This window comes from Microtus pennsylvanicus, chromosome X (genome assembly GCF_037038515.1).
Source record: "Microtus pennsylvanicus isolate mMicPen1 chromosome X, mMicPen1.hap1, whole genome shotgun sequence".
In the NCBI taxonomy this organism is placed as follows: Eukaryota; Metazoa; Chordata; class Mammalia; order Rodentia; family Cricetidae; genus Microtus; species Microtus pennsylvanicus.
Window position 1 is genome coordinate 89,107,609 of NC_134601.1, and position 27,372 is coordinate 89,134,980.

Genomic DNA, 27,372 nt, shown 5'->3' on the forward strand with positions numbered 1-27,372 from the left:
TAACCACACTGTTTGCCATAGAAACCAGGCAGTAGGTGTGCACACTCTTAATCCCAGAACTAGAAAAGATTATAAAATGGGTGGAGACAGCTCTCTGTCTTAGTCTCATTCTGAGATTTCCTGGAGGCAGGATCACCATTTTCAGACTGAGGTCTAGGTAAGAACCAGGGGCTGGCTGCTTTGCTTTTCTGATCTTGAGGTTGAACCCCAATATCTGTCTCCAAGTTTTTATTAATCATGCTTCATGGCCTCTATGTCTTTGACCCCCATCTTGAACTAGCTTGGATTTGTTGGTGTGGAAGCAGCATTATTTCTGGAGGAAGACACAGATTGCTTCATTGACAGCAGTCAGGAGATCTAGCTCGCTTTGATATTGGAGTATGACATTGGCCAAAGAATCAAACTGATCCCTATTGGTGTCAAGCTGATCTAAAATTTCTTTTAAGGCTTTCTCAGAGCTGGTTAGACAGAGAGGCTAACTGATGTAAAGAAACCCCCACTCCTACTGTTCCTAGTCTGAGTCCTGAGGTGGACTCTTGCCCAGAGTGGCAAGAAGAGTGATGAGTTTGATGGCCCTTTAGCTCGGTGAAAGGTATTGATATTGAGGAAAAACCAGGACGGTGAAGGGGTTTCCAGGAGCTGACAGATACAGCAGGTTTAGCTTGAATAGAACGCGGTGGTAGGGGAGTATTTGAAAGGATTTTCCTGGAGCAGATGAGTTAAATCTTCCTCCCCATCCCCAGCAATACTAGAAACCAGCAGAGGACTCAGTTAGATTGAAAATGGGAAGGCCAGATAGGCAGATAGTGCCAGAAGGGCTATCTGGGATGAAGCGGCTCAGATAGTCTTGTGGTACAAAGGTGGTGATTGGGACATTGTTGCATTGGTAAAGTTGCAGGGAACTGACATAGTTATACCTAGGAAGTGGGGGACCTATGAGCACATTAGGGGACCCTGTGAAGTAGGCTTAAAGTCCCTAGGGCAAATGTGGAGGAGCGAGTTTTACAAAATTTTGCCAAAAGATGAAAGTTATGTCCCGTTTAGGAAAGCCCTCCTCTGTTTCAAGGGTTCCCCAGTATCTTTGCAGGTGGAGTAAAAGCCCAGTGGCAATGTAAGCCAGGCCAGCAGCAGGATAGGGAGTGGTTGGTTAGCAATTTGAGATACCCAGAGAGGAGACAGAGAGAAAGGCCCTATATAAACTGGAAGGGCCACTTGGGAGCCCAAAAAATCCAGTCTCTCCTCCTGGGCTATTTTTTTTTGAGACAGGGTCTTTGTAGCTCTAATTGTCCTGGAACTCACTATTTAGACGATGGTGGCCTTGAACATCGACCTGTCTGCCTCTGCCTCCTGAGTGCTGGGATTAAAGGTGTGTGCTACTAGATCTGGCCAGGGTTTTTAGAGTCTTTCTCCCAATTTAGGGTTGGTCAGTTTGAACAAGGACAGGGTGACTGATTGGCCCACAGCTGTGGCATCTGGTTTGCCTTGAATTCATCAGTCTGTCCCTCAGCAGGGGGCCATACTTAGAGGAGAAAAACCTAGCAAGCCTTTGTTTTAAGGCATTAAGTTTTTGTCTCAGCCTGCTGTCTTAGAAGTTAACCATTTTTATTACCTAACTGGGGCTTCTTTCCCTATCTCTCTGCCTATCATGGAATCTGTCCAACTCCTAGTCCCCAATCCCTCTCAGAGGTCACTCTGTTATTAGGGATTTTGGGGTGCAGCCACTCTAACTGCTTTCCAGCTGTCAAAAGGGGTCATGTATAAGGGGCAGAAGTTTGAGTGCCACAGAGGAGAGTTGATCTAATAGATGGCAAAGACCCAGACATAAGACAGTCACATGATGACAGTGCACATCCTTGGAGTGTGCTCTGTGAGAGAGTGAGCATCTGTAACATACAAAAAAGTGAGACTGTTAGGATTACTATAATTTTTCTTTAATTTTTTTAGATGTTAAAATAGTTGGGGAAGCATATGGTAGGAAGAGGACAGACAAGAAAACCATATAAAAACTGATTTTTTTTGTCACTATTGTCCATTACAAGATAACTCAAGAGCTTGAGGCATCTTTTATTGGCAAGCATAAGTTAAGAGGTCCAGCCATTTGATCTCCTTTATTTTAACCTTGTGGGGAACATTAAGAAATAAAGTTAATGAAGATTTCTCAACCTCACGATTAGAATGCTTTTGTAGCCCTGTAGAAGAATATGTGACTTTATAAACAGCTTTCGTTCCATCAGACTCCCATGTAGGGAACAAACACCTGGAAGCTTTGGAAGTAAGTATTGATGAAAATTTCCTGACTTCCTCGAATACAAGTTGCTGCTTGCCGGAGGTCCCTCTGTATTTCCCATGTGCTGTACCCGTGAGCAGGACGGCAGCACTGACCGTCTCCCCTGCCCTCTTCCTTTGCAGATTACTCTTCTGCGGTCCAGAAGTTTTCCCAGACGCTGCAGTCGTTTCAGTTTGATTTCATCGGGGACACTCTGACCGATGATGAGATCAATATTGGTAAGTCTTCAGCAGCGTGTGGCCATGCAACTCAGGAAGCCACCCAGACCCCACGTAATTCCCTTCTCTTCTGGATACGGAGCAGCACGGGGTCCCCCTCATCCCTTTTGCTCTAGTGCAAGGCCCTACGAGGCTGCTTAAGAATGCTAAGAAAACATCCTTTTTACTAACATTTCCCCCTCATGTAGAAGCAGTGAAGGGGTCTCCTGAACCTCCACTGAGGCCACTGGCTAGCCTGAAGGGAGACTTTTCTTTAAATCATCTACTAAGTTGACTGTGAGATGTTGGACAAGCTGTTTCCCTTTGAGCCACACTCCTGTCTTCTGAAATTACAGTTAGTATCTCTCTGAAAGCTGTTACAGAGGACATTGAACAGGAGGTAAAAGGACCTTTGTGTTTATTTTTATTCTCATGAATTAAAGCAAGGACCTGAGCAAACTAAGGTTCTTGGGCCAAATGCCCCTCCCTACCTCTTTTTGCATGTAAATTTCATTGGGACCTAGCTACACTTATCTAAGCGTTTATGGGTGTTTTGTTTGGCAGAACAGCATTAGGTAGCACTGATAGTGACCGATGCCCTTCAAAAAAAATTTTTTTTTGTAGAGAAAATGTGTTTATTTTAAGCATCAATTACAGCACCAATACCAAGAACTCTACAAATTCAGATATTTAATTGCCCTTCAAAATTTAAGAGATAAACTACATTCTGACTAGATTGAGTTTGCTGACCTTGGAGTTCAACATACTATTTGCTGGGTTGGCCATGGCATCTAGGCCAGAAGCACAGGGATTTCTTTGCGTTCAATGCAAGCTTAGTCTATAAGGTGAGCTTCGGGCCAGCCAAAGATGCAATAGTGAGGCCTAGTGCGACCCTGTATCAAAAAAAGAATATTTTCCTGATGAGAGCGATGAACACACAGCTGTTATGAGGGATAATACTGTTACTAAAAAGAAGTGATGTTTGCAGTTACATTTATAGTCCCAAGGATTAAAATACAAAACATTATGATAAAATCTCATTGTAGCTAATTTGAATGATTTGTAAATGTATAAAGGATGCAATTACTTGTGCTATTCATCCATAGTTAGTAGCATATTAGGCATACTGGTATATCAACTTCTGAATATTTTCTCGTATACTTACTATCTTCTTTAAAGGATTTTTCTTTTCTCTTTTTCTTTTTTTTCCTTGAGACAAGGTTGCTGTGTGTCCCAGGCTGGCAGTGAACTTAAAAGAGTTATTTTGTTTTTAATTGCGTATTTCCATATGTATCTGTCTGTAGATATGGACAGATGAGTGTAGTGCTGGAAGAGGCCAGAGAGCCAGATCCCCTGCAGCTGGAGGTGGTTGGGAGGCATTGGTCATGGGTCCTGGGAACCGCAGTTAGGTCCTCTGCAAGAACAGTACCTGGTTTTAACTGCTGAACCATCCCTCTAGTCCTTGGCTTTGAACCCTTGATTGTCTAGTCTCAGCCTCTCAAGTGCTGGGATTGGAGGCATAGATCGCTCATATATCCATGTTCTTCGCATGGAAACTACTTCTTAATGAATATAAAATTTAGGCTGGGGATATAGCTCAGTTGGTAGAGTACTTTTCAGCTCTGCAAGAAGCTCCAGATTTGATTCCCAGCACTGCATAAATTGTAAGGGGTTGCACACACCTATTTATAATCTCAGCTCTTGGAAGGCAAGCAGAGCATCAGAAGTTCAAATTTATCCTTGGCTGCATAGTCTAGCCTGGGCTATATAGATCCTGTCTCAAGTGTGTGTGTGTATATATTTTTTAGTAGGCTCAAATGGTGACATTTTATAACTTGTACTTAACATTTTATACAGCAAATTTAATTTTCCATTTAAATTTAAATTTCTTCCTAAGTTTCATGAGAAAGCAAGGACATTGTTTCATCCACTGCTCTTTTGCCAACACCTAAGAGAATGCTAGGTATACATTAGCTGCTGAATGCATGTTTACCAAATGAGAATAATAGATATATCAGCATTAGTATATTTTATTTATATATTTGATATAATTACAGTTTATTTTCTACTTAGCTACTTTTGGGATTCACCTTATTTATAGTTTTCACTATTTTAGATGGTATCATGATAAATACCTTTGTATTAATAACATTGATGAGTATTTTAATTAAATGTGGTTATGAACCTAGTGAGGTTGGTACTTGTATTTGAGTTATTACAATCTGATTGGATTTCTTTCTACTTATGCAGATAGGTCCTGGTCCAAGAGCCTGACTTACTAAGATTATCAATGGCTCTGGAGGCCGACAGCCTAAGTTTGACTTGCAGATCTACAACTTATTTAGTGTGTTACTTGGGCAAGCAATTTCACCTCTTTGAATGTTAATTTTTTTAATCTGTAAGATGAGTATATAAGTTACTTTTTAATTACTGTGACCAAATTAAGGAAAGCCAGATTTATTTTATCTCAGTTATTGACTAGCAACTATATGCCAGATACCAAGCTAAATAATTTACGTACATTCTAATCTACATGGGTTATTCTATTTATTCCACATAGACTTATGAGGTAAATTATATTCCGTAGTTCACAAAAGAGAACAATGGAGGCTCAATAGGTTCAAGTAACATTGCTAATATCCCACAGCTAATACACAAACCTCGAACCTGAAGCAGACATGAAACCCAAAAAACTTTTAATTCTGTGATGGTTAATATGTTCAGTTTGACAGGATTATAAAAATACAGGAGAGAAGCTTCAGGACATACTTGGAAAGAGTTATCTAGATTATGTTAGCTTCTCAGAATAACTGTAAGGAAGCCAGACTGTGGTGGCGCACACCTTTATTCCCAGCACTTCAGAGGCAGAGGCAGACAGATCTCTGAGTTCGAGGTCAACCTGATCTACAAAGGGAGTTCCAGGGCAGCTAGGGCAACACAGAGAAACCCTGTGTCAAGAAAAAGAGAGATAGAGTATCTGTGAGGGGTTATGTAGATTAGAAGAACTGAGTTAGAAGACCCCACTCTAAACATGAGCAACACCATTCCATGGGCTTGGGTCCTAGAAACTGTACTCTGTACACATGTTCATTTCTCTCTGCTTCCTGTGGATGCCATGTGACAAGCTACCTGAAGCATTGCTCAGTCTGTCTCCACCATGGTGAACTGCACAGATAGAGAATAAACTTTCTTTCTCTAGCTAGCTTTTTATCCGATATTTTGTCACAGGACTAAGAAAAGTAGCATCCATCTTAGAAGCCATGCGAGCTGCAGAAAAGACCAACGCAAACTGAAGACACAAACGTTGTAGGCTAGAGTGGAAACAAATGCCCTTATTTGGCCTTGAGCTTTCCCCATTGAACACAGACTGTTCAGGGGAAGACCTGGAGCTGAACGTCAAGCAAAGCTTCAGGGAAGTTGGGATTTCTCCATGAGCTGTAGAATCATTTTTATTTCTCCTCGTATCTTACTTTCTTTTCTATCACTGTGATAAGACAGCATGATCAAGGCAACTTACAGAAGAAATAGTCTCTTTGGGAATGACAGTTTCAGAGGGCGAGTCCATAACCATCATGGTAGGGAGCATGGCAGTGGACAAGCAGGCATGGTACTGAAGCAGTAGCTGGTTCACAAGTATATGTATGGCAGGCAGGCAGGCAGGCAGGCAGGCAGGCAGGCAGGCAGGCAGGCAGGCAGGCAGGCAGGGAGGCAGGCAGGCAGGCAGGGAGGCAGGCAGGCAGGCAGGCAGGGAGGCAGGCAGGCAGGCAGGCAGGCAGGCAGGCAGGCAGGCAGGCAGGCAGGCAGGCAGGCAGGCAGGCAGGCAGGCAGGCAGGCAGGGAGGCAGGCAGGCAGGCAGGCAGGCAGGCAGGCAGGCAGGCAGGCAGGCAGGCAGGGAGGCAGGCAGGCAGGCAGGGAGGCAGGCAGGCAGGCAGGCAGGGAGGCAGGCAGGCAGGCAGGCAGGGAGGCAGGCAGGCAGGCAGGGAGGCAGGCAGGCAGGCAGGCAGGCAGGCAGGCAGGCAGGCAGGCAGGCAGGCAGGCAGGCAGGCAGGCAGGCAGGGAGGCAGGCAGGCAGGCAGGGAGGCAGGCAGGCAGGCAGGCAGGGAGGCAGGCAGGCAGGCAGGGAGGCAGGCAGGCAGGCAGGCAGGCAGGCAGGGAGGCAGGCAGGCAGGCAGGCAGGGAGGCAGGGAGGCAGGCAGGCAGGCAGGCAGGCAGGCAGGCAGGGAGGCAGGCAGGCAGGCAGGGAGGCAGGCAGGCAGGCAGGCAGGGAGGCAGGCAGGCAGGCAGGCAGGGAGGCAGGGAGGCAGGCAGGCAGGCAGGCAGGCAGGCAGGCAGGCAGGCAGGCAGGCAGGCAGGGAGGAATGGAGAGTGTGTTGGGATGGTGGGTTAAGGAAATGATTGTGGGAGAAAAAGAGAACTATAACTGGCAATAGGCAATGATGTGGACTTTTGAACCCTCAAATCCCGCCCCCCAGTGGCACACCTCCAACAAGGCCACACCTCCTACTCCTTCCCATCAGCTGAGAACCAAGCATTCAAATACACAAGCCTATGGGACCATTTTCAGTCAAACCACAACACCTAGATATATGCAATCTTCTATGAGCAAATATACCAAGTTGCCTTTCAAATCTATCATTAAAAGTCCATTATGGAATTCTGGGTCCTCTGCATATTCAATGTAAAATCTAACAGTCTAACTATTTCATCCTAACTAGACTTGTACAAATTCTTGCAGTGAAGCAGAGAGTGTACACCTCAAGGCCAGTAGGACATGGCAAACACTGCTACATCAGCTTCTGGAACAACTGTTTCTTCCCAACAACAGACTTCCATTAAGTCCCCAAGATTTTTGTCTCAAGAACTCCAAACAGCATCAACCTCAGCTGCTGAAGCATTGCCGCTTCCTTTCACACTACCATAAATCCCAACTTAGAAAATGACAAACACAAAATGTGTAGTGGACACAGCAAGCCCATGAATTCTCCAAGTCACTCTCCTGTTTCCCTTAACAAAAGTTAGTTCACGGAGTCATAATCTCTGCAGGTATACCCAACTTTGTCCAGAGGCTCATAAGTACCCCAGAACAGCTATGAATGAAGCCCAATACAATGTTTTGAACTTGCATAATTTTTCTAAATTCGATATCGTATCTATCAGGTGGGAATTTTGTAGATGGCAAGGTTTACAGTGTAAAACAGTTGGACATATCTGCTGCAGCAATAGTCAGGTGGTAGCTGGGAGCTGATAAAGTTGCCAAGTGAGAGGTAGTGAGTGGTAGCTAAGTTAAAGAGCTATCATAAATCACATGTTAAGAAACAAAGATGTCACAGGCAAAAGCAATCAGGGAGACCACAGAAACCTACAGGAATCTGGCAGTGTCAGGAAGTCATTTTTATTGTTGCTTGCCACTATGTTAAGTTCATATACTCTTTTTATTACACAGCACGAGTTAATGTTTATGGTGACGTTCAGTGACAGTGTATAATTCTCTCCTCTGTTCATTGTTCTCGAGGAAAATGGGCACAGTGTTAGATCATACTAACAGAAAAAAGAGGCACTTATGGAATTGGATATGTCATATACATGCAAGTCTTCAATAAATAACAGAAAAATAAATGAGATTTAATATTGACAAGGATTTTTACATTGCTAACATTTATTTAGACACTCTGCACACCTGTCTTTGATTATCTCATTCCCATTGTCTTGGTTAATCTGAGAATCTAAAATGGCTGAAATACACTTAAGGGAATGCTCAAAGTCTTTAGTCATCAGAGAAATGCAAATCAAAACGACTCTGAGATTCCATCTTACACCTGTAAGAATGGCCAATATAAAAAACACTGATGACAGCTGATGCTAGAGAGGATGTGGGGGAAAGGGAACACTCCTGCATTGCTGGTGGGAATGCAAACTGGCACAGCTGCTTCAGATATCAGTATGGTGATTTCTCAGAAAATTAGGAAACAACCTTCCTCAAGACCCAGCAATACCACTTTTGGGTATATATCCAAGGAATGCTCAGTTATGCCACAAGGAAGTGTGCTCAACTACGTTCATAGCAGCATTGTTTGTCATAGCCAGAACTGGAAATAACCTAAATACCCCTTGACTGAAGAATAGATAAGGAAAATGTGGTACATTTACACAATGGAATACTATACAGCATAAAAAAATTAAATCTTTAAATTTGTGAGCAAATGGATGGATCTAGAAAACATCATATTGAGACCCAGAAAGACAAATATAATGTGTACTCACTCATAAGTGTCATAAATGCCCTTTGGGCATAAAACAAAGATAAGCCAGCCTACAATTCACAATCTCAGAGAACCTAGACAACAAAGAGGACCCTAAGAGGGACATACATAGATCTAATCTACTTGGGAAGTAAAAAAAAGACAACATCTCCTGAGGAAATTGGGAGCATGGGGATTATTGGAGAGGGTAGAAGGGGAGAAGAGAGGAAGGGAGGAGAATGGAGGAAAATATATAGGTCAATAAAAACATTAAAATAAACAAGAAAAAGAAAATGTGAAAGTGAATTCATATGCCCAGGAAAAAAATCCAGTTTTATTCAGAAAAGATCCAAGATTTTATGTTTATATCACAGTCTTCGGCTTAAAGATTGCCTGCAACAATAAGCAATAATTACCAATAACAAAAGAAAAATAAGCCCTGAGTCTGAACTCAATTTTCAACAAAAAGTCACAAAGCATACAAATAAATAGAAAAGTGTGCCACATTCAAAGAAAGAAAATAATCAAAAAACAGTAAAGAAAGAAAGAAAAAAGAAAAGGCAGGGAACAAAGACATACCTCTAATTCCAGCATCTGTGAAACAGAGAGAAAAGGATCAGGAGTTTAAAGTTATCCTCGGCTACATAGCTAGTTTGAGGTTGGGCCGAGGGGCGGGGTGGATAAGATGCTACAGATCTTATTAAAACTGCACTGACCAGTTTAGCCACTCTAGACTATTAGAACTGTACACGGTTTTCTTTTCTTCTTTTGTTATTTTCGTTTTGAAATAGGTTGTCTTGTAGCCAAGGCTAGCTTTTAAACTCACTATGTGGCAGATGAGGATGATCCTCTTGCCTCCACCTCCATTTGTGGCTTTTCTTTTTTCTTTTTCTTTGGTTTTTCGAGAGAGGGTTTCTCTGTAGCTTTAGAGCCTGTCCTGGAACTAGCTCTTGTCGACCATGCTGGTCTCGAACTCACAGAGACCTGCCAGCCTCTGCTTCCTGAGTGCTGGAATTAAAGGCACATGCCACCACTGCCTCACAGTGGCTTAAATTTTTGCTATAACACCAACAGGAGCTGTTTGCTTGTTATTTTTTTAAACAATATATTTTATTTTAAAAATTATATGTTGAGGAGAATGATACTTGGGTGGAGAGGTGCTTCCACAGGCCAAAAGAAGATGGCTAAGCCTTGGAACTGGAGTCATGGGCAGTGACTAGCTGAGCCACCATACATGGGGAAGTGCTGAGAACTGAACTGCAGCTCTCTGAATGAGCAGGAAGTATTCTTAAATGCAGAACCACATCTCCTGCACCCTGAATGGAATTATAGCCTGTCTTTCACTTCGAAAAATGACTGAGGAGGTTAGCCACAGCTCCTCTTCCTTTTCTTTTTCCTCTTTCCTTCTGCCTTTTTTGACAAGTTGTCATTATACATTCAAGATTGGCCTCAATCTGACAGTCCCCAGATTTTAGCTTTCCAAATGCTGGGATTACAGACATGCCTCGCTGTGACTGGCTTGTTGCTGTTACTGTTTCTGTTGTTGTTGTTGTTAATGTTTTGAGACAGGGTCTCATTACATAGCCTTGCTGTCCTAGAATTCATGATGTGGAATAGGCTGGCCTAGAACTCATAGAGATCCACCTTTCTCTGCCTTTCCAGTGCTGGGATTATTGTGTGTCTAGCTGCTTTTCTTTTCATGGCTTGATTAAGTGGGATTTTAAATCAGTTAATCTTGATTCAGAAATTTATACGTATGTCCTTTTCATAGAGAACCACCATTGAGTTCTCCCTTCCTTTCGTATCTCAGTTTAATTTTCTGTACTTGTTTGCAGTCATATTGTACATATAATTTATTTTACTTCATATACTCGCAAAATTATTTTAAAAATTTCATACAATATATTTTATATTTTTTACCTTCTCCAGCACCTCCCAGATCTTCCCCACATCTCTACCCACCTAATTTCATGTTTCTCTCTTTCTTTGAAAACCCCAGGAAAAAGTTTTTAGTCAGTCTGTCTTTATTAAAATTTTTTACATTCTGCTTGTCTCACACAATATGACACCATAGACATTTTACTATGTTCATAAAGTTTTGTGTAATGTTCTCTTTAAGAAGCAAGGAAAATGGTCCTTTAAGTAGATACACTTAATCATTTCTTAGACATGTTTACATTTTAATGATTTTTAATTTTTCACCGTCATTAATAATGATGAGTGCTTACTTTGGCTCTAAAAGCTTTTCCCCTTGGGGTCAGAGTTATTTTTAGGCTTCCTTTCCCAATGAAGTTTGTAGGGAAAAGAGTATAAGCAATTGTAAGCCACTTGATCAATGTTGTCAACATTATTGAAAATTTATGATGCTTTTGGAAGGCAGTGTTTATTTCTTTTTTTTTATTTTATTTTTTATTTTTTATTTTATTTTTTTTCTAATTTAAATCTTTTTTTTTCTTTTTTAAATTTATTTATTTATTAAAGATTTCTGTCTCTTCCCCGCCACCGCCTCCCATTTCCCTCCCCCTCCCCCAATTAAGTCCCCCCCCCAGCCCGAAAAGCCATCAGGGTTCCCTGTCCTATGGGAAGTCCAAGGAACCCCCACCACCATCCAGGTCTAGTAAGTTGAGCATCCAAACTGCTTAGGTTCCCACAAAGCCAGTGCGTGCAGTAGGATCAGAAACCCATTGCCATTGTTCTTGAGTTGTCACTAGTCCTCATTGTCCGCTATGTTCAGAGAGTTCGGTTTTATCCCAGGCTTTTCCAGACCCAGGCCAGCTGGCCTTGGTGAGTTCCCAGTAGAACATCCCCATTGTCTCAGTGTGTGGGTGCACCCCTCGCGGTCCTGAGTTCCTTGCTCATGCTCTCTCTCCTTCTGCTCCTGATTTGGACCTTGAGATTTCAGTCCTGTGCTCCAATTTGGGTCTCTGTCTCCTTTCATCGCTTGCTGAAGGTTAATATTCAGGAGGATGCCTATATGTTTTTCTTTGGGTTCTCCTTATTTAGCTTCTCTAGGATCACTAATTATAAGCTCAATGTCCTTGGTTTACGGCTAGAAACCAAATATGAGTGAGTACATCCCATGTTCCTCTTTTTGGGTCTGGCTTACCTCACTCAGGATAGTGTTTTCTATTTCCATCCATTTGCATGCCTAGGTTTATTTCAACCTAGACATTTTTCTTTGTTTTACTGAACTTCTATTTTCTCATTGTTAAGGTGGTAAAAATGAATATTAGATCTGAAACACATACAGTGTGGTATCTTCCCTACCTTTATATTTTTCTTCCTTGACATTTTCCAGAGAGAGTTAATTCTTGCCAGAGTCTCATTTTATTTATTTATTTTTAAAATTATTTATTTATTATGTATACAATATTCTGCCTACACATTTGCCTGCAGGCCAGAAGAGGGCACCAGACCTCATTATAGATGGTTGTGAGCCACCATGTGGTTGCTGGGAATTGAACTCAGGACCTTTGGAAGAACAGACAATGCTCTTACCTGCTGAACCATCTCTCTAGCCCCCAGAGTCTCATTTTAATATTTTGGAGCAGCTTGAAATTTTTGACGAATGTGGCAATTTCCCTAGCCATGTTTATGATCACGCTGGGGTTGGCTCCACAGGACATTTTCCTTCCTTTGTGTAGCCAATTTTCCTAGTCATCATTTCTTTTATCTGCAGAGGGGGCAGGAAGTTCTCTTTAGTGACTCTTCTAATAGCACACTAGAGGATGGTCTGGTCTCCTTACTTGTGGTGAGATTTTGTTTGTGACCTAATAAAGAAAGCTTGACTGAAGATCAGAATGCAGAGCTAAGCCACTAGTTAACCATAGAGGCCAGGCAGTGGTGGCACACACCTTTAATCCCAGCACCAGGAGGACAGAGGCAGAGGGATCTCTGTGAGTTCAAGACCACCCTGGGCTACACTAGATTAATCCAGTCTCAAAGAGAAACAGAGTCAGGCAGTGGTGGCCCACACCTTTAGTCCCAGTATTTGGGATCCCATGCCTTCACTCCCAGCACTAGGGAGGTGGAGACAGGAGTGATATGACTGGGCAGAGAGAGGAAGATAAGGTGGAAGGAGTCAGGGCAGTTTGGAGATGTAGTCTGAGGATTTGTAGACAGGATCGCCCCTTCAGTCGGAGGATTCTGTAGAGGTAAAAGGTCTCCCGAGTAGCTGGCTGCACTGCTTCACTGACCTCTCAGCTTTTAGTCCCTTATATCTGACTCTGGGTTTTTATTATTAAGAACAATTAAATTTGAACTACACTTACTAAAGCTCTTCTTTTTCTTCCTTTAACTCCAGTGAAGCATTTGCCTGACTACTTCTCATCAGGTGCTGCAGTTACTCATGCTGTTTCACTAAAAGTGTATCAGTAAGACATGCCCATTTAGTTAGAAATAAACACTGCTTCTGTGCTTGAAGCATTTTCAACGTTAGCGAAAAGGACAGACATAAGACATAAAAGGTGAACATGAGAATGTGCAAAGAGAGAAGAAAACACCATTTGGAGACCAAATGAATGGCCAGAGGCGTGGGAGTTTTGTCTGTTTCTACTGATACCTTGTTTTCTTAAAACTGTCCAATAAGCATTGAGATGCAACCCCTTTCTGACAATGTCATCAGCTTTGTGTCCTTGGCCATTCAAGTTCTAATTTCTTCAGGACTAAAAACCACAGCCTGCTGATGGCCGCCTATGATCCCAGTATTGAGAAAGCTAAGGCAGGATTTTTATTGTAGGTCTACAAGTCTGGATTATATAGTGAGTTCAAGGCTAGTCTGAGATACATAGTGAGACCTTGTCATCCAAAATAAAAAGAATGAAACGAGTTAGTTGGAGTAATAGAGATGATTAATAGAACTATGAGACTTTTGGATAATGAATATCTGGAATGCAGATGCTGTCTTCACTTTGCTGGTATTTCTTGCCTCATGCCATATGTCTCAGTAAGATTTTGGAATCTACGTTTAACAAATAAATTTATAGAAGATTTTATAGGTCAGATAGAGAACAATGAACTTCTTTTATAAATATTTTTTATTTGAGACAGCACCTCATTATTTAGAAAGAAAGGAAGTGAAAAAGAAAGGATGGAAGGAAGGAAGGAAGAAATAGATGACTAATAAACACAACTCATAACTTTTACCTCAAGGTGGATAAGAAATAGTTTATTCTGGATCCAGATAGGAGTGACCACAGCCTGGGAAGACAGAATTAGGTTGCTCCAATTTCTGTGTCCCAGTATGGAAGCAGTTTGAGAAAGGTTTTATAGTAATAGAACATAAAGTTATAAATCAAGGTATCTTCATTGGTGGGAGTACTACGTAGGTGGGCTAAATGATGGGATGTCTCATCTAGACTTGAGTGTCCCTGGCTTTGTGGATGGTCACAAAATGAGTGCTCTGTCTTTACCAATTGATTTACCCAATGCTCACAAAGCTTTTGGGTCAGATAGAGAGGACTACAATAAATGACCAGGACGAGGGCTAATACTAGTCCAAGATAATTTGGTTCTGAACTTGCCACTAATCTAAACTCTGCACCGTCACCAAAGATCTCTTCAGTAAATCAGCCTTTCAGAAGGTTCAGTTGAAGGGGCTATTTGTTTCTGGGAGCTTTTGCTGACATAGCTAACACTGACCTCAAAGTCGTAATCCTATCTCCCCAGTGATAATAGCCTGTGTCACCATTCCCAGATGGGGTCTTCTTGACTCAGCGACTTAACTTTGAATTAATTCAGAAATTATTGAATACCTTATTAATTGAAAGTAAGGTTCAAGAGCCTCGTGTGATAAATGCATGCCTATAATTCTGAACTTGGGATATGGAGGCAGGAGATCAAGAGTTGAAGGCTATCCTTGTCTACATAGTGAGTTCAAGTCCTGCATAGGATACAGGAGAGCTCTCCTCTTCAAGAGAAAAGAGGGATCAAGCTGGATATGGTAATACATGCTTGTAATCCAAGTACTTGGCAGATTGTGACAGAATTACATCAAATTTTAGGACACCCAGGCCTTCAGAGTGAGATTTTTTTTTCAAAAGCACAAAACCAAACAAATCATAAAAGGGAAATAGGGCTTGGGCAGAGGATGTAGCTCACTTGGGGTAGAGTGCTTGCGTAGAATGTATAAAACCTAGGTTCAGAGTGATCTTTTAAAACTCTGATCGCATTGCCTCAGTAGCACCTGATGGAGACGTCACCCTCAAAATACGATCTTCTCAGAAGCAACGAATGCACTGGGAACCATTTGCATCATCAACTTTTTATTCACACAGAATTTTATCCAAATGAATACTGCAACAAATAGAGCATGGCTACTTTAAAAAATGGGTTAATATTTGAAACAGCAATGAACTTTGTGGCATTTTATCTTGGTGTGTGTTCCTACTGATTTGAAAAAATGATCTGTGGTAACTTTGTAAACTAATTGCATAATCCTAGAACATGTGAAAACCACTATTTTTGAAGCCATTTGAGAAAGAAGAATGATTTTTCAATTTTCCCAGTTCTGGGAATTATGACTTCTACAGCTTGTCTTATTTGAAATGACTCAGAGCTTGATTGTTTCAAAGTTTTTTTTTTCAGAGTATTTTAAAAATAAAATTGGGTGGGTAGGGAGGTTGGGAGGGTCAGGGAAGAATTGGGGGAGGGAAGAAACATGGTCAAAATATATTTTACCAATTTTTAATGCACATAAAAAGAAAATACTCAATGGTAGTTGTTTAGAACTCCAGTTACTGTAGCCAGTAGAAAGACTAAAACAGCAAGCAAATTGCTGGATAGTACTCATAAAAGGTAAAAGAAGAATAAGCACCTTTGAGAGCTCTGAAAAGCTCTGGGCCATGTACATATATAGAGCTTTGGACATGCTCACTGTTTGTATTTATCTAAAAAAGAACTGAGAAAGCCCTGTTCCCCAACTTTTAGATGACTTGAGTCTTTGGGCAAGCAGCAAGTGGAGGCTGGAATAGAATTGTAAATTGCCTAGCTAAGTATTGAAGGTACACCCTCAAAAACATACATAACAGTTCAACAAAGACTATCTTAGTTAGATTTCTGTTGCTGTGAAGAGACACCACAACCATGGCAACTCTTAAAAGGAATGCATTTAACTGGGTCCAACAGAGGTTTAGTCCATTATTGTCATGACAGGAAGCATGGCAGTGTGTAGGCAGACATTGTGCTGGAAAAGGAGTCCAGAGTTCTACATTTGTCTGGATTGGCAGGCAGCAGGAAGAGAGAGTAAGCCACTGTCCCTGGCTTGAGATTCTGAAACGTTAAAGCCCACCCTCAGTTGACACTTCCTCCAAGGCCACACCTACTCCAAAAAGGCCACACTTTTTAATAATGCTGCTCCCTTTAGGGGGGTCATTTTCATTCAGATCCACCATATACCATTCCCTGGCCCCCAAAGACTTGAGCCCATAGCATAATACAAAATGTATTAAATCCAAATTCAATGATCTCCATAGTCTATAACAGTATCAGCACTATTTAAGATTCCAAAGTTCAAAGTCTCTTGTGAGACTCTTGCAATCTCCTAATTGTAATCCCCTGTAAAATCAAAATGGCTGAAAGACACTTAAGAAAATGTTCAACATCCTTAGTCATCAGAGAAATGCAAATCAAAACAACTTTGAGATTCCATGTTAGACCTATAAGAATGGCCAAGATCAAAAACATTGATGCCAACTTATACTGGAGAGGTTATGGGGAAAAGGGAACACTTCTGTATTGCTGGTGGGAATGCAAGCTAGTACAGCCCCTTTGGGTGTCAGTGTGGCTATTTTTCAGAAATTTAGGAAACAACCTTCCTCAAGACCCAGCAATACCACTTTTGGGTATATATCCAAAGGATGCTCAATCGTGCCACAAGGACATGTGCTCAACTATGTTCATAGCAGCTTTGTTTGTCATAGCCAGAACCTGGAAACAGCCTAAATGCCCCTCAACCGAATAATGGATAAGGAAAATGTGGTACATTTACACAATGGAGTACTACACAGCAGAAAAAATGACATTTTGAATTTTGCAGGAAAATGGATGGAGCTAGAAAACATTATTTTGAGTGAAGTAACCCAGACACAGAAAGCCAATTATCACATATACTCAATCATAGGTGATTTTTAAACATAAAGCAAAGAAAACCAGCCTACAAACAACAATCCCAGAGAACTTAGATAATAATGAGGACACTAAGAGAGACATACATGGATCTAATCTACATGGGAAGTAGAAAAAGACAAGATCTCCTGAGTAATTTGGGAGCATGGTGACCTTGGGTGAGGGTTGAAGGGAGAAGGGGAGAGGCATGGATGGGAGCAGAGAAAAATGTAGAGCTCAATAAAAATCAATAAAAAACACAAAAAATAAAAATCAAAAAGCGAATCTCATACTTCTAACATATAATGGCACAAGACATATATTACCATTCCAAAACTTAGGAAAGGGACCATGGTGAGGAAATACTGGACCAAAGAAAGACTGAAAAGCAGCTGGTTAAGCACCAAACTCTGTATGTTCATGTGTGACAATAAGTGCTCTTCAAATTTCCAACTCCTTTCACCTTTGTTAACAGAGCAATACACTTTCTCTTGGGCTGATTACATTCCCTATTGGCAGCTCTTTTCAGCAAGTATCCCAAGGCTCTAGCTTCTTAAACATCTTGAGATCTCCAAGGCAATCCAGGCTTCACCTTTATACCTTCATGAAATGACTTCTCTGGTCTTCATGCAGGGATACCCCTGACACATGCCTGATTTCAACAATTTTTTTTTTAGCCATGGAGGAAGATTCCATAGTTCCTTTGTATTCTTGACTCTAAAACTAGAACCACTTGGCCAAAGCTGCCAAGTTCTGCTGCTTTCTAGGGCCAGAACATGGGCCCCTCACTCAAATACATTTCCATCAGCTTTATGTTGTCAGTGGTGTCATCCATTGCCTAATCTTGGCTGCCATGGAACTTGCTCTGTAGGCCTAGGCTGGCCTTGAACTCAGAGACCTGTCAGATTCCATCTTCCAATTGTTGGGACTACTACCACAACGGGCCCTAAGATTTTCTTAAATTCCCTTCCACAAGTTGGAAGCTTAACTGGTTGGGGTCTTCCTCTGAGGTCACCACTGCCTTTTTTCCATTTAGCATTAGGTTTTGATTTAATTTGTTTATAATCCTGGTGCCCCATTTTTTTCTCAAACTGTACATCTTCTATTTTTCATTGTTTAGTTTCCTCCTTTTCATTACAGATTTTCATAAGCATGGCCGTTAATAACCAATCAACACAGTTAAAACTAGGCTATCTGAAAATTCTCTCTGTCAAAGCTCTTAATCCATAACTCTTCAATTTATCCTCAGGCAATTTTTCTGCACAAGGGAAGACAGCAGCTACATTTTTCTTTTTGCCAAACTATCACAAGAATGATGTCTAGGTCACATGCTAATATTCTTCTCCTCTGAAAGCTCTTCTGGATCCTCACTCTTTAATCACTTCACTGTCTTCTATGCTCCTATTAGCATGGCCATTAAGCCTTGCTTAGTATCCCAAATTATTTCATATTCCTTCAAGCAAAAATATGATCAGGTGAATCACAGCAATACTCAAGTCCCTGATACCAACTTTTCTTAGGGTTTCTCTTGCTGCATTGAAACACCATGACCAAAAAGCAAGAAGAGGAGGAAAGGGTTTATTTGGCTTATACTTTTATATTGCTTTTCATCATCGAAGGAAATCAGGATGAGAATCCCAACAGGGCAGCTACCTGGAGGGAGGAGCTAATATAGAAGCCATAGAGGAATGCTGCTTACTGGCTTGCTCCCCATGGCTTTCTCAGCCTGCTTTCGTATAGAACCCAGGACTACCAGCCCAGGGGTGGAACCACCCATGGTGATCTGGGCCCTCCCACATCAGTCACCTATAAAGAAAATGCCTTAAAGTAGGATCTTATGGGAGCATTTTCCCAATTGATGGCTAGGTTCCATAACGAGTGTCCATATGGGGGGTTACAACTGTTTCAAAGTCCAGTTCCAGGGGACCTGGTGTCCTCTTTTGTCCTTCACCCCAGAAGTGCTGAGGATATTCTTTTCAACCATATAAGGTATATTCTTCAAGTGACTGTATAATAAATCAGAAAATAGGCTTCAATAAATCTGATCACAGTAGATTAGCTACCAATAACAGCAAGTTTTGAAATCTACAACTTTGTGAAAATTAATGCATTCTGAAATAGTCAATATATTTTGGAAGGAATCTATCTTTTTTGCTTAAAAAGCACTAATTTAGGGGCTGGATATAGTAGAAATCTTGTCTATCACTCAAGAGCTTTAGTGAGGCCATCCCGAGCTATATAGTGAGAAACTGACAGCTAACTAACTAACCAAATAAATAAATATCTGGACACATTTGTTTGCCCAGGCTTCCATATGTTCTGAGAATGTACTTAATGCTTGTAGTGGGGAGTTGGGGAATTTGAAGACACAAGGAAAATTTATTTCTCTTGTGTGTATGGAGAAATTGAAATCCAGGACAGAGAATTGAATGGCTAGCACACTGCCAGTAAGTGGGAGAGTTGACTGCAGAAGGGGAGAGATGTTAGTGTTATCTACTTTGTATGCATACTCCACATTCACAACATAATTTCTTTCCTATAAAGAATGAAACACTAAAGTAGATATGATCATGCCTGTTGATAAGTAAGGCATCTGAAGCTCAGAGGGGTCAAGTCATTTACACAAAGCTACTCAGGAAGAAAATGATGGGAAAAAGGCTTCCAATCCAGGCCTTCTCTCTAGACTTTGTGTTTCTTCTCTTTCTCTGTATTGTTTACTGAACTAAAATTCTTATTATCTAATGCTCTATCTGATGTTTTTTTTTTCTAATTTAGAAGTTAGTTACTTGCTTATCTGTGGTCCTGTAAAATCTGTCCTCAGGTAATCAGTAAAAATAATTGACAGAATGCAAGGAGATAGATTTAGGGCTAAGATTAAGGAACTTTCATATCTTGTTTTTTTTTTTTTTGGTGACAGATTGAGATCCTGTAGCTCAGTTCAGGTTGACCTGATCTCAGTGTGTAGCCTAGCATCACCTTGAGCTATAATCCTAACAGTCTTGTTTGTCCATACAATTAGAGAAGCCCCAGACATTTTCAAGTGTGATAAAGTGGATTAAATACAATGTTAGTTGTGAAATATATCTCTAGTTGGGGATTAGCAAAAAAGGAAAGAAAAAGAAAAGAAATAATAGTCAGTGGGTACTTCACCTCTCCTTCTGTTTACCTTAGGTTTCATGTCATTCTCTAGTGGCTCTGTGAGATTAAGGCACTGGTCTCTACTTCAAGTTGCATAAATCTTTGCCTGCTCATCAATATGCACTATTACTAATTTACTTTATTTTTTATTCTCTCTTGTTAGCGGAATCATTCAAGGAATTTGCTGAATTGCTCAATGAAGTAGAAAATGAGAGGATGATGATGGTAGGTCACTGTATTAGTAAGGGTTCTGTAAAGGAACAGAACCAATTGGGTAAGTATATATTTAAAGGGAATGTATTAGATTAACTTCTGCTATATGGGACATCTAGTTCAACAATGGCTCTGTTCACATCAGAGAGGCTGGAAACCTAGTAGCTGTTCAATCAATGAGGCTAGATATATATTGCATTGAGAGTTTCTAGTCTTCAGTCCATGTTGGAAGGCCAAGAACCTGGGTTCTACTATCACCAAAGGATGGCAGGCACAACAACAACAGGGTAGATGTGTTCAGTCTGAGTCATGGCACCAATGTAATGGTGAATGTAAAATGCTGCAGATACCAGTGGCTGCAGTGGGCAGCAGGTCCTGAGAGCAGCCAGTCCCAGGCAGGGATGGCACAGTTCTCCAAGTGGTTGCAGTAGGCCACGAGGGGCAGCGAGACATGAAGAGAGACAGATGAATGGGCATGCCATGAGACCATACTGCAGGTCTCTGAAGGTGGCTCATCACAGGCAGGGAGCCATGCAGCAGGCAAGAGACAGACAGATAGGCATACCATACAGAGTGAGATTGAATATTTATTTAGTGGATTATCAAAGGGAATGAGAGAAAGGAGAAGAGGAGAGAGAGAGAGAGAGAGAGAGAGAGAGAGAGAGAGAGAGAGAGAGAGAGAGAGAGAGAGAACACAAGGGGGAAGGAGAGAAGTGGGGAGAGACAGAAGCTGCCTATTTGAGAGGGAGATGGAAAAAGAAGGACTCAGGCTGGAAACTGAAGATCAGTTTACCTGGGCAGACAGGGAGGGAGTGGGCATTCCTTGTCTTTTTAAAGGGACAGAGCAGACCATTACATTCACTAGCAGTTAAGTGACTGTGAGCAGCCTTTCCCCAAGACTTCTTTATAACCAGGTCACCACTTTGGGAGATTATCTTCCTCTGTTCAATTAATCCTTCTACAAAACACTGTCAGAGATGTACCCAGAGTTGTTTTCTTATTGGATCCCACGTCCAGTGAAGTAGACAAGTGTCTTTTTCAGAACAGATCTGTATTATCGAAGCTCAATTTATCATTTTTTTCTTTTAAAATAATTTTTCTGTATTTGGCTGTTTTGTCTGCATGTGTGTTTGTGTTTCATATGAGTGCCTGATACCTGTAGAGGCCAGAAGAGAAATTCCCTGGAAATGAATTTACATATGGTTGTAAGTCAGCACATATGTGCTGGGAATTGAACTGGGGTCCTTTGGAAGATCAGTCAATGCTCGTAACTGTGTTTTTTCTTCATAGATCTTGCTTTTTGGAGTCTAAAAAAGTCACCATGAAATGTAAGGTCATCTAACTTATTCTGACATTTCTTAGGCGTTTGGTACATTTAGGTCTGTGATCCATTTTTAAATAATTTTGGAAGGATTAAAAATCTTTAGTTTAATTTTTTACTATGTGCGCATCCAGTGGTCCCCCTTTCTCCACCACAACTTCAGTATTTGTTGTTGGTTGTTTTGTTTATCTTTAGCATTCTGACTAGGGTAAGGTGAAATTGAAGTTGTTGTCATTTGTATTTCCCTAGTTGCTGGGAATGATGACCATCCCAGGATCATTTTGTTTGAATGGGTCATTTGTAGTTTTCATGCTTTCTTTTTTTTTTGAATTCTTAATATAGTCTGGATATTAATCCTCCATCAGATATACAGATAGCAAAGATTCTTTCCAATCTATTTTGTGGGCCTCCTCTTCATGCAGAAGCAGAAGCTTTTGCTTTTTATTAAGTCCAGCTTGTCAATTGCTGGCCTTAATTCTTGGACAAATGGATCCTTTTCAGGAAATCCTTTCCTAGACCTTTATGGTATCACTACTGTCTGCATTCTCTTCTAGCAGTTTCAATCTTTGAGGATTTAGGCTTAGGTCTTTGATCCATTTGGAGTTAGTTTTTGTGAAAGATGACAGATAACAGATCTAATTTCATTCTCCTTCTTGTGTAATTCCAGGTTTTCCAGTATCATTTGTTGAAGATGTTTTCTTTTTTTCAGTGTGTTTTTGGCACCTTTGTCAAATATTAAATTGCTGACATTATCTGTACTCATGTTTGGGTCTTCAAGTTTTTTCCATTGGTCTATATGTTTTGGCCAGCACCATAAGTCCTTTTATTATTATGGTTCTTTAGTATATTTTGGGATCTGAAATGGCAATTTCTCCAGCATTGTTCGTTTTGCTAAGGATTGTTCTGATTATATGGGGTCTTTTTTGGTTTCATATTAATTTCAAAATAGCCTTTTCTATTTCTGTTACAAATAATATGGGGATTTTGATTGGGATTGCATTGAATCTGTAAATGGCTTTTGGTAAAATGGTTATTTTTCACAATACTAATCTATGAACATGGGGTGCTTTCTCATTTTCTAGTGTCAATCTCTATCTCTTTCTTCAGAAATGTAAAGTTTTCATTGGAAAGGAACTTCAGCTCCATGGTTAGGTTTATTCCTAGATAGTTTATTTCTTTTGAGGCTATTGTGAATGGTATTGTGTTTCATGGTCTTCTCTGTATTTTTATTGGTATTGTGTAAAAAAGGTATTGATTTTTGCAAGCTGATTTTGTGTTCTATCAATCTTGTTGAATTTGTTATCATTTCTTGAAGTTTTCTGGTAGAATTTTGGCATATCTAATCTATACTATCATATCATCTTAAAAGGGCAATAGTATGGCTGCTTTTACTATTTGTATACTTTTAATTTCTTTTTAACTTGCCTTGTTAGAGCAATTTATTTTGGGGGACCAAGGAAAGGGTTTATTTGGCTATCATATTTGGAATCACAATAGACCAAGGAAAGTCAAGGCAGGAATTCAAAATTTTTAAGTGCAACCTGCTTAGTTTATATAATGTTACTTGCATGTCTGTTGTCAGGGATGACCATTGGTTCAACTTAGTGTGCTCTTTTCCTGGAGAAGACTAATTCTCTTTTTCCTTAGTTACCAGTAGTTCTTTGTCTAGGACTGAGGAATTATGGACTTTCCCCCAGGACTATTTCTTAAAAGATTATCTTTTCTCAATGCAAATGCTTCCCTTTTCCTTTCCTCTATTTCATGTATGAATTCTTTTACTTTTATCCATTTCCATATTGTGTTCATTGCTATAATTTTGTAGTAAGCCTTGAAATAAGGTATAAACTGTAGAGTCAGTTTGTTAGTATCCACAAAGTAAGTTACTAACATTTTTTATTGAGATAACACTGAATCTCTAGATCCAGTTGTGGAAGCTGTTATCTTAAAAATGATGGCTGTTTGTGTCTGGGAATGTGGGTCATCGTTCTGTTTACTACTCTTATTTGTATTTCATCAGTGTTTTATAACTTATTTATGAAGGTCTTTCATGTATATTTCTAGGTTTGTACCTAAGATTTTTTTTATTTTTGGATTCTAATCATTTTAATGGTTTTGAATATAATCTTGACCTGAATGTGGTAATACAAACAAGTCTGTACTCCCAGATTCCAGGAAAGAAGTTTGAAGCAGGAAGATCAGAAATTCAAGGGAATATTTGGCTTCACGGAGAATTCTAGGCCAGCTTGTGGTACATGAAATCCTTTTTAAAACAAAACAAAACAAAAGCAACAACAAAAACAACCAAAAAAGTCATCCTTCAACAAGAGACAATGTTTTTATGTGGTTTCTAGATCAGCACCATCCATATTTCTTGGGACATTATTCATGGCCCCAACCCAGACCTAGTTGGTACCTAAATCTGGAAATAGTGATTGAACAATTTTTATTTTAAGTAGTGGTCTGTGTTAAAGTAAGAACTCTGTATAGGACAGCACAATGTTTTTTTTTTTGGTCCCCATCTTTACTGAGATGACTTGTTATCGGCATCCTAGTTTTGTTAAACAGCAGTTCCACTTAAAAGTTTTTCTCATCCCTCTCTAAGAAGATAGTGGTCCTAGCTTTTCAGAGTACTACTACTATTTTCTCTGCTCCTAGACAAGTGTCATTGAAGATAGGCTTTAAGGGTAGGAGATTTAGTATTTGATTCTGATTCAGCCCCTAGCTCACTTTTTGACTTTGTACTAATCAGTTATTGTCTCGTAAAGTAAGGAAAATAATCGCCAGTCCTGTTATTATGAAGCACCCTACATGGTGGTACAAGAATGTTTTATAAAGGCAAAACACAGTGATTATATAAAAATTGTTTTTAGTAGTCTCTCGTTGCTCATGAGGAATAGCAGGAATTTTCCGAGTTGGTGAAATTTGCTTCTAAAGATAATAAGGCGAGAAAGGCATGAGTGCCTTCATTTACGCCTCATAGATGGTCTACTCGCTCATACCAAGTTCATTGGGTATTCTCTTCTGTCAGAGCTTCCCTGACCCTCTCTCTTCATGTTGTTCTTAGAGGCGTTTACCTCTAGCTCATTCAGCTGCTACCAGGAAGAAACCTCAGCTGCCTTTATCCACTGTACTTCGTCTCTTTTATTTACTTGAGACAGAAATCATCTTCTGAGATGTCGTTTTCCTTCTCCTTCTTCCTGGTTCTTTGTCACACATTTATGTTGAACAGTTTGTCATTCTTTCTAAAATTAGAATCCCAAGTGGATTTATGATGACAAGCAATAAGGAAGTTCAGGGTCTGGGACCATGGCAATGGCCCTGGCCTGGTCATCTCCATAAACGAATGTAGATTGTGGCAGGAACTGTGGGGAGAGAAAAGGTGGAGTATCCCAGCTGTGATGGTCTTCAGAGTCGTGTCTCAGGAGTGGTGTGTAAGCATCTGGGTTGCAGACTTCCTGTATTTGAGGAAACCTGTCTGTCTGCTTTTCTAACTGAGAAGGGAGTTTTGCTCGTGATGTGCAAAGTCTCTGTCTGTGGAATGACAGAAATAACATTTAGAGACCCACACCACTACAAACAGTATATTCCTGAAGCCAGTTTGATAGCTTGTTTACTACCAACGGTTCCAGAGCAATCCTGTGGTATTAGAGTGGAGACCGTCTCTATTTAGCGCGACGTTGTTCAGCTTTAATTTTGTCTTTATTCTGTAGGAAGCTGATTCTCTAAACTCTTACTGAGTAAAGGCTGGGGCGTCTCATGGTTAGGTTCCCATCAAGATACAGGGTTGTTGTTGGCATTTTTCACAGAGAACTCACAAAAATGAATGCAGTGGTCAGAAAGGTGATTAAAGACAAAGATTTCTTTTTTTAAAACTAATTTATTAATTTATTTTTATTTTATGTGCATTGGTGTGAAGGTGTCAGATACCTTGGAACAAGATTCTCAGAAAATTGTGAACTGACATGTGGGTGCTAGGAATTGAATCTGGGTCCTCTGGAAGAGCAGTCAGTGTTCTTAACCACTGAGCCATCTCTCCAGCCTGACGAAGCTTTCTTAAAAGGGATTCTTTCGGTGGTTGCTGAATGTCTAAGAAATTTAAGGATAAACAATACAAGAAGAAAAGGAACGAGGGTTCAGCATGTTTTGTCCCCATATCCCTAGCTTTGTTCTAGCAGAAAATAGTATTCTAACAACTGGGTAGCAAGGTTCACGGTATCAGTTTGTGGTCGGTGAGGCTGAGCAACATCACCAGTTCAGTTAAGGGAAGGCTTTAGAGTGCCTCATTCAGTGAAGCATCTGCAGATAAATAATTTGCTTGGACGTCTGTTAAGAGTTGCATATACACTTGCTTGTTCAGGACAATCTTCCTGTGAACATGAAAAACTAGAAACTGTGCCATCCTGGGGCCATCTGAATATAAAAGCCCAGTTGGGCATCCATACAAACAATTGATGTGTGACACTCTTTACGAGCGGCATGTTTACTTCCTGTTCAAAGTCAAACTTCCTCCATGTTTCAGACCGTCACATTTTACATGTTATTTATGTGACATTGGTGCCGGTTTTAAAAAATCATCTATTGTTTCCTAACAGCCTATTCTAAAACCTAATGACTTACAGTAAAATGATTTAATTATTGGCAGTTGGTTTGTGGATCAGGTTTTAGGTAGAGAGCATTGAATATTTCTTCTTTTCCATGTAGTAATACTTGCTGAACACAGGGCTTGTTATAGTGCTTCTAAGTGGTGCTCCTGACAGGCTGGAGAGGCTGGGTTCGGCTGGTAAGAGATATTGACCAGAAGAATGTCTGCATTGGGTCTCTCTGACTTTCAGTCTCAGGGCCATTCCACTTCTTTTTGTCTTCCATGAGGAGTGTGCAGACTCAGATCTTCAAGAGAACTGAGCAGTCTCTGATGGAAAATTATGACTTAAACTTAGTGTCTCCCTTAGTGCTACCTCCAGTTGATTGGTTCAAAACAATAACAAGCCCCCTCACATTCAACGTGGGGAGCTCAGGTCTCATTTTTCAGTGGTAGGCATGTTTTAAAAAGTAAAGTCATATTTTAAGATTGCTGAAATTAAAAAAAAGAAAGAATGCCTCCTTGAATTTAATTTGTCTCTAGGTGAGTAAACAAAACCTGTAGTCTTCATGATCCACACTCCAGCAAAGTATAGAATGTGTTGAATAGGAGAATTCTTTGAGTAGTTTTCACTGAATGAAAAATCAGGTTGAGTTTTTGGCATGAATGAAAGCCCTCTGTAGACTCTGTAGAATAACCTTCATGGAGGGAGGAATCGTGAAGGATGAATATATGGACTTTCTTCTTTTGGTTGATGAATACAGTTAGCTGTTGGGTATTAAGTGCCATTCCGAGAGGTGTTTGTGTGAGTAAGATCAGATACGATCTGGAAAGAGGTTTCCTAGGTCTGGTAATTCGGAATCACAGAGGTTCTGGGGGACCAAGTAGGTAAGAGATCTGTGTTTTTCTTTTTTAAGAGGCAGCAAGGGTAAAGAATATTTTTTTTAGAGTTTTTAAATTGAAATTTTAATTAAAAAATACATAAAGCTGGATGGTGGTGGTACATGCCTTTAATCCCAGCACTTGGGAGTCAGAGGCAGACAGATTTCTGAGTTCGGGGCCAGCCTGGTCTATAGGACAGCTAGGGCTGTTACACAGAGAAACCCTGTTTTAACACCCTCATAAAATAAAAGAAATACATACATAATTACAAATACATACATAATTTACAAATTAACCTGATTTCCACCCATTCTCCCCTGCCCACAACTACTTCCATGTTCTCCAGACTCCCTTTCAAATTCATGACCTCTTTTTTCATTATTACTGTTGCACACATATACACACACACAAAT

The 27,372-nt window shown here is 40.5% G+C and overlaps 1 protein-coding gene across 1 annotated transcript in view; it reads left to right on the top strand.

Moving 5' to 3' along the window:
• The window catches only part of Ophn1 (oligophrenin 1), a 347,400-nt gene that overhangs the window by 100,659 nt on the left and 219,369 nt on the right, over positions 1-27,372 (top strand). The window contains exons 3-4 of the mRNA XM_075958789.1: positions 2,410-2,505; positions 20,128-20,189. Of these exons, the coding sequence (XP_075814904.1) occupies positions 2,410-2,505; positions 20,128-20,189 (158 nt within the window). The remainder of the gene's footprint in view (positions 1-2,409; positions 2,506-20,127; positions 20,190-27,372) is intronic.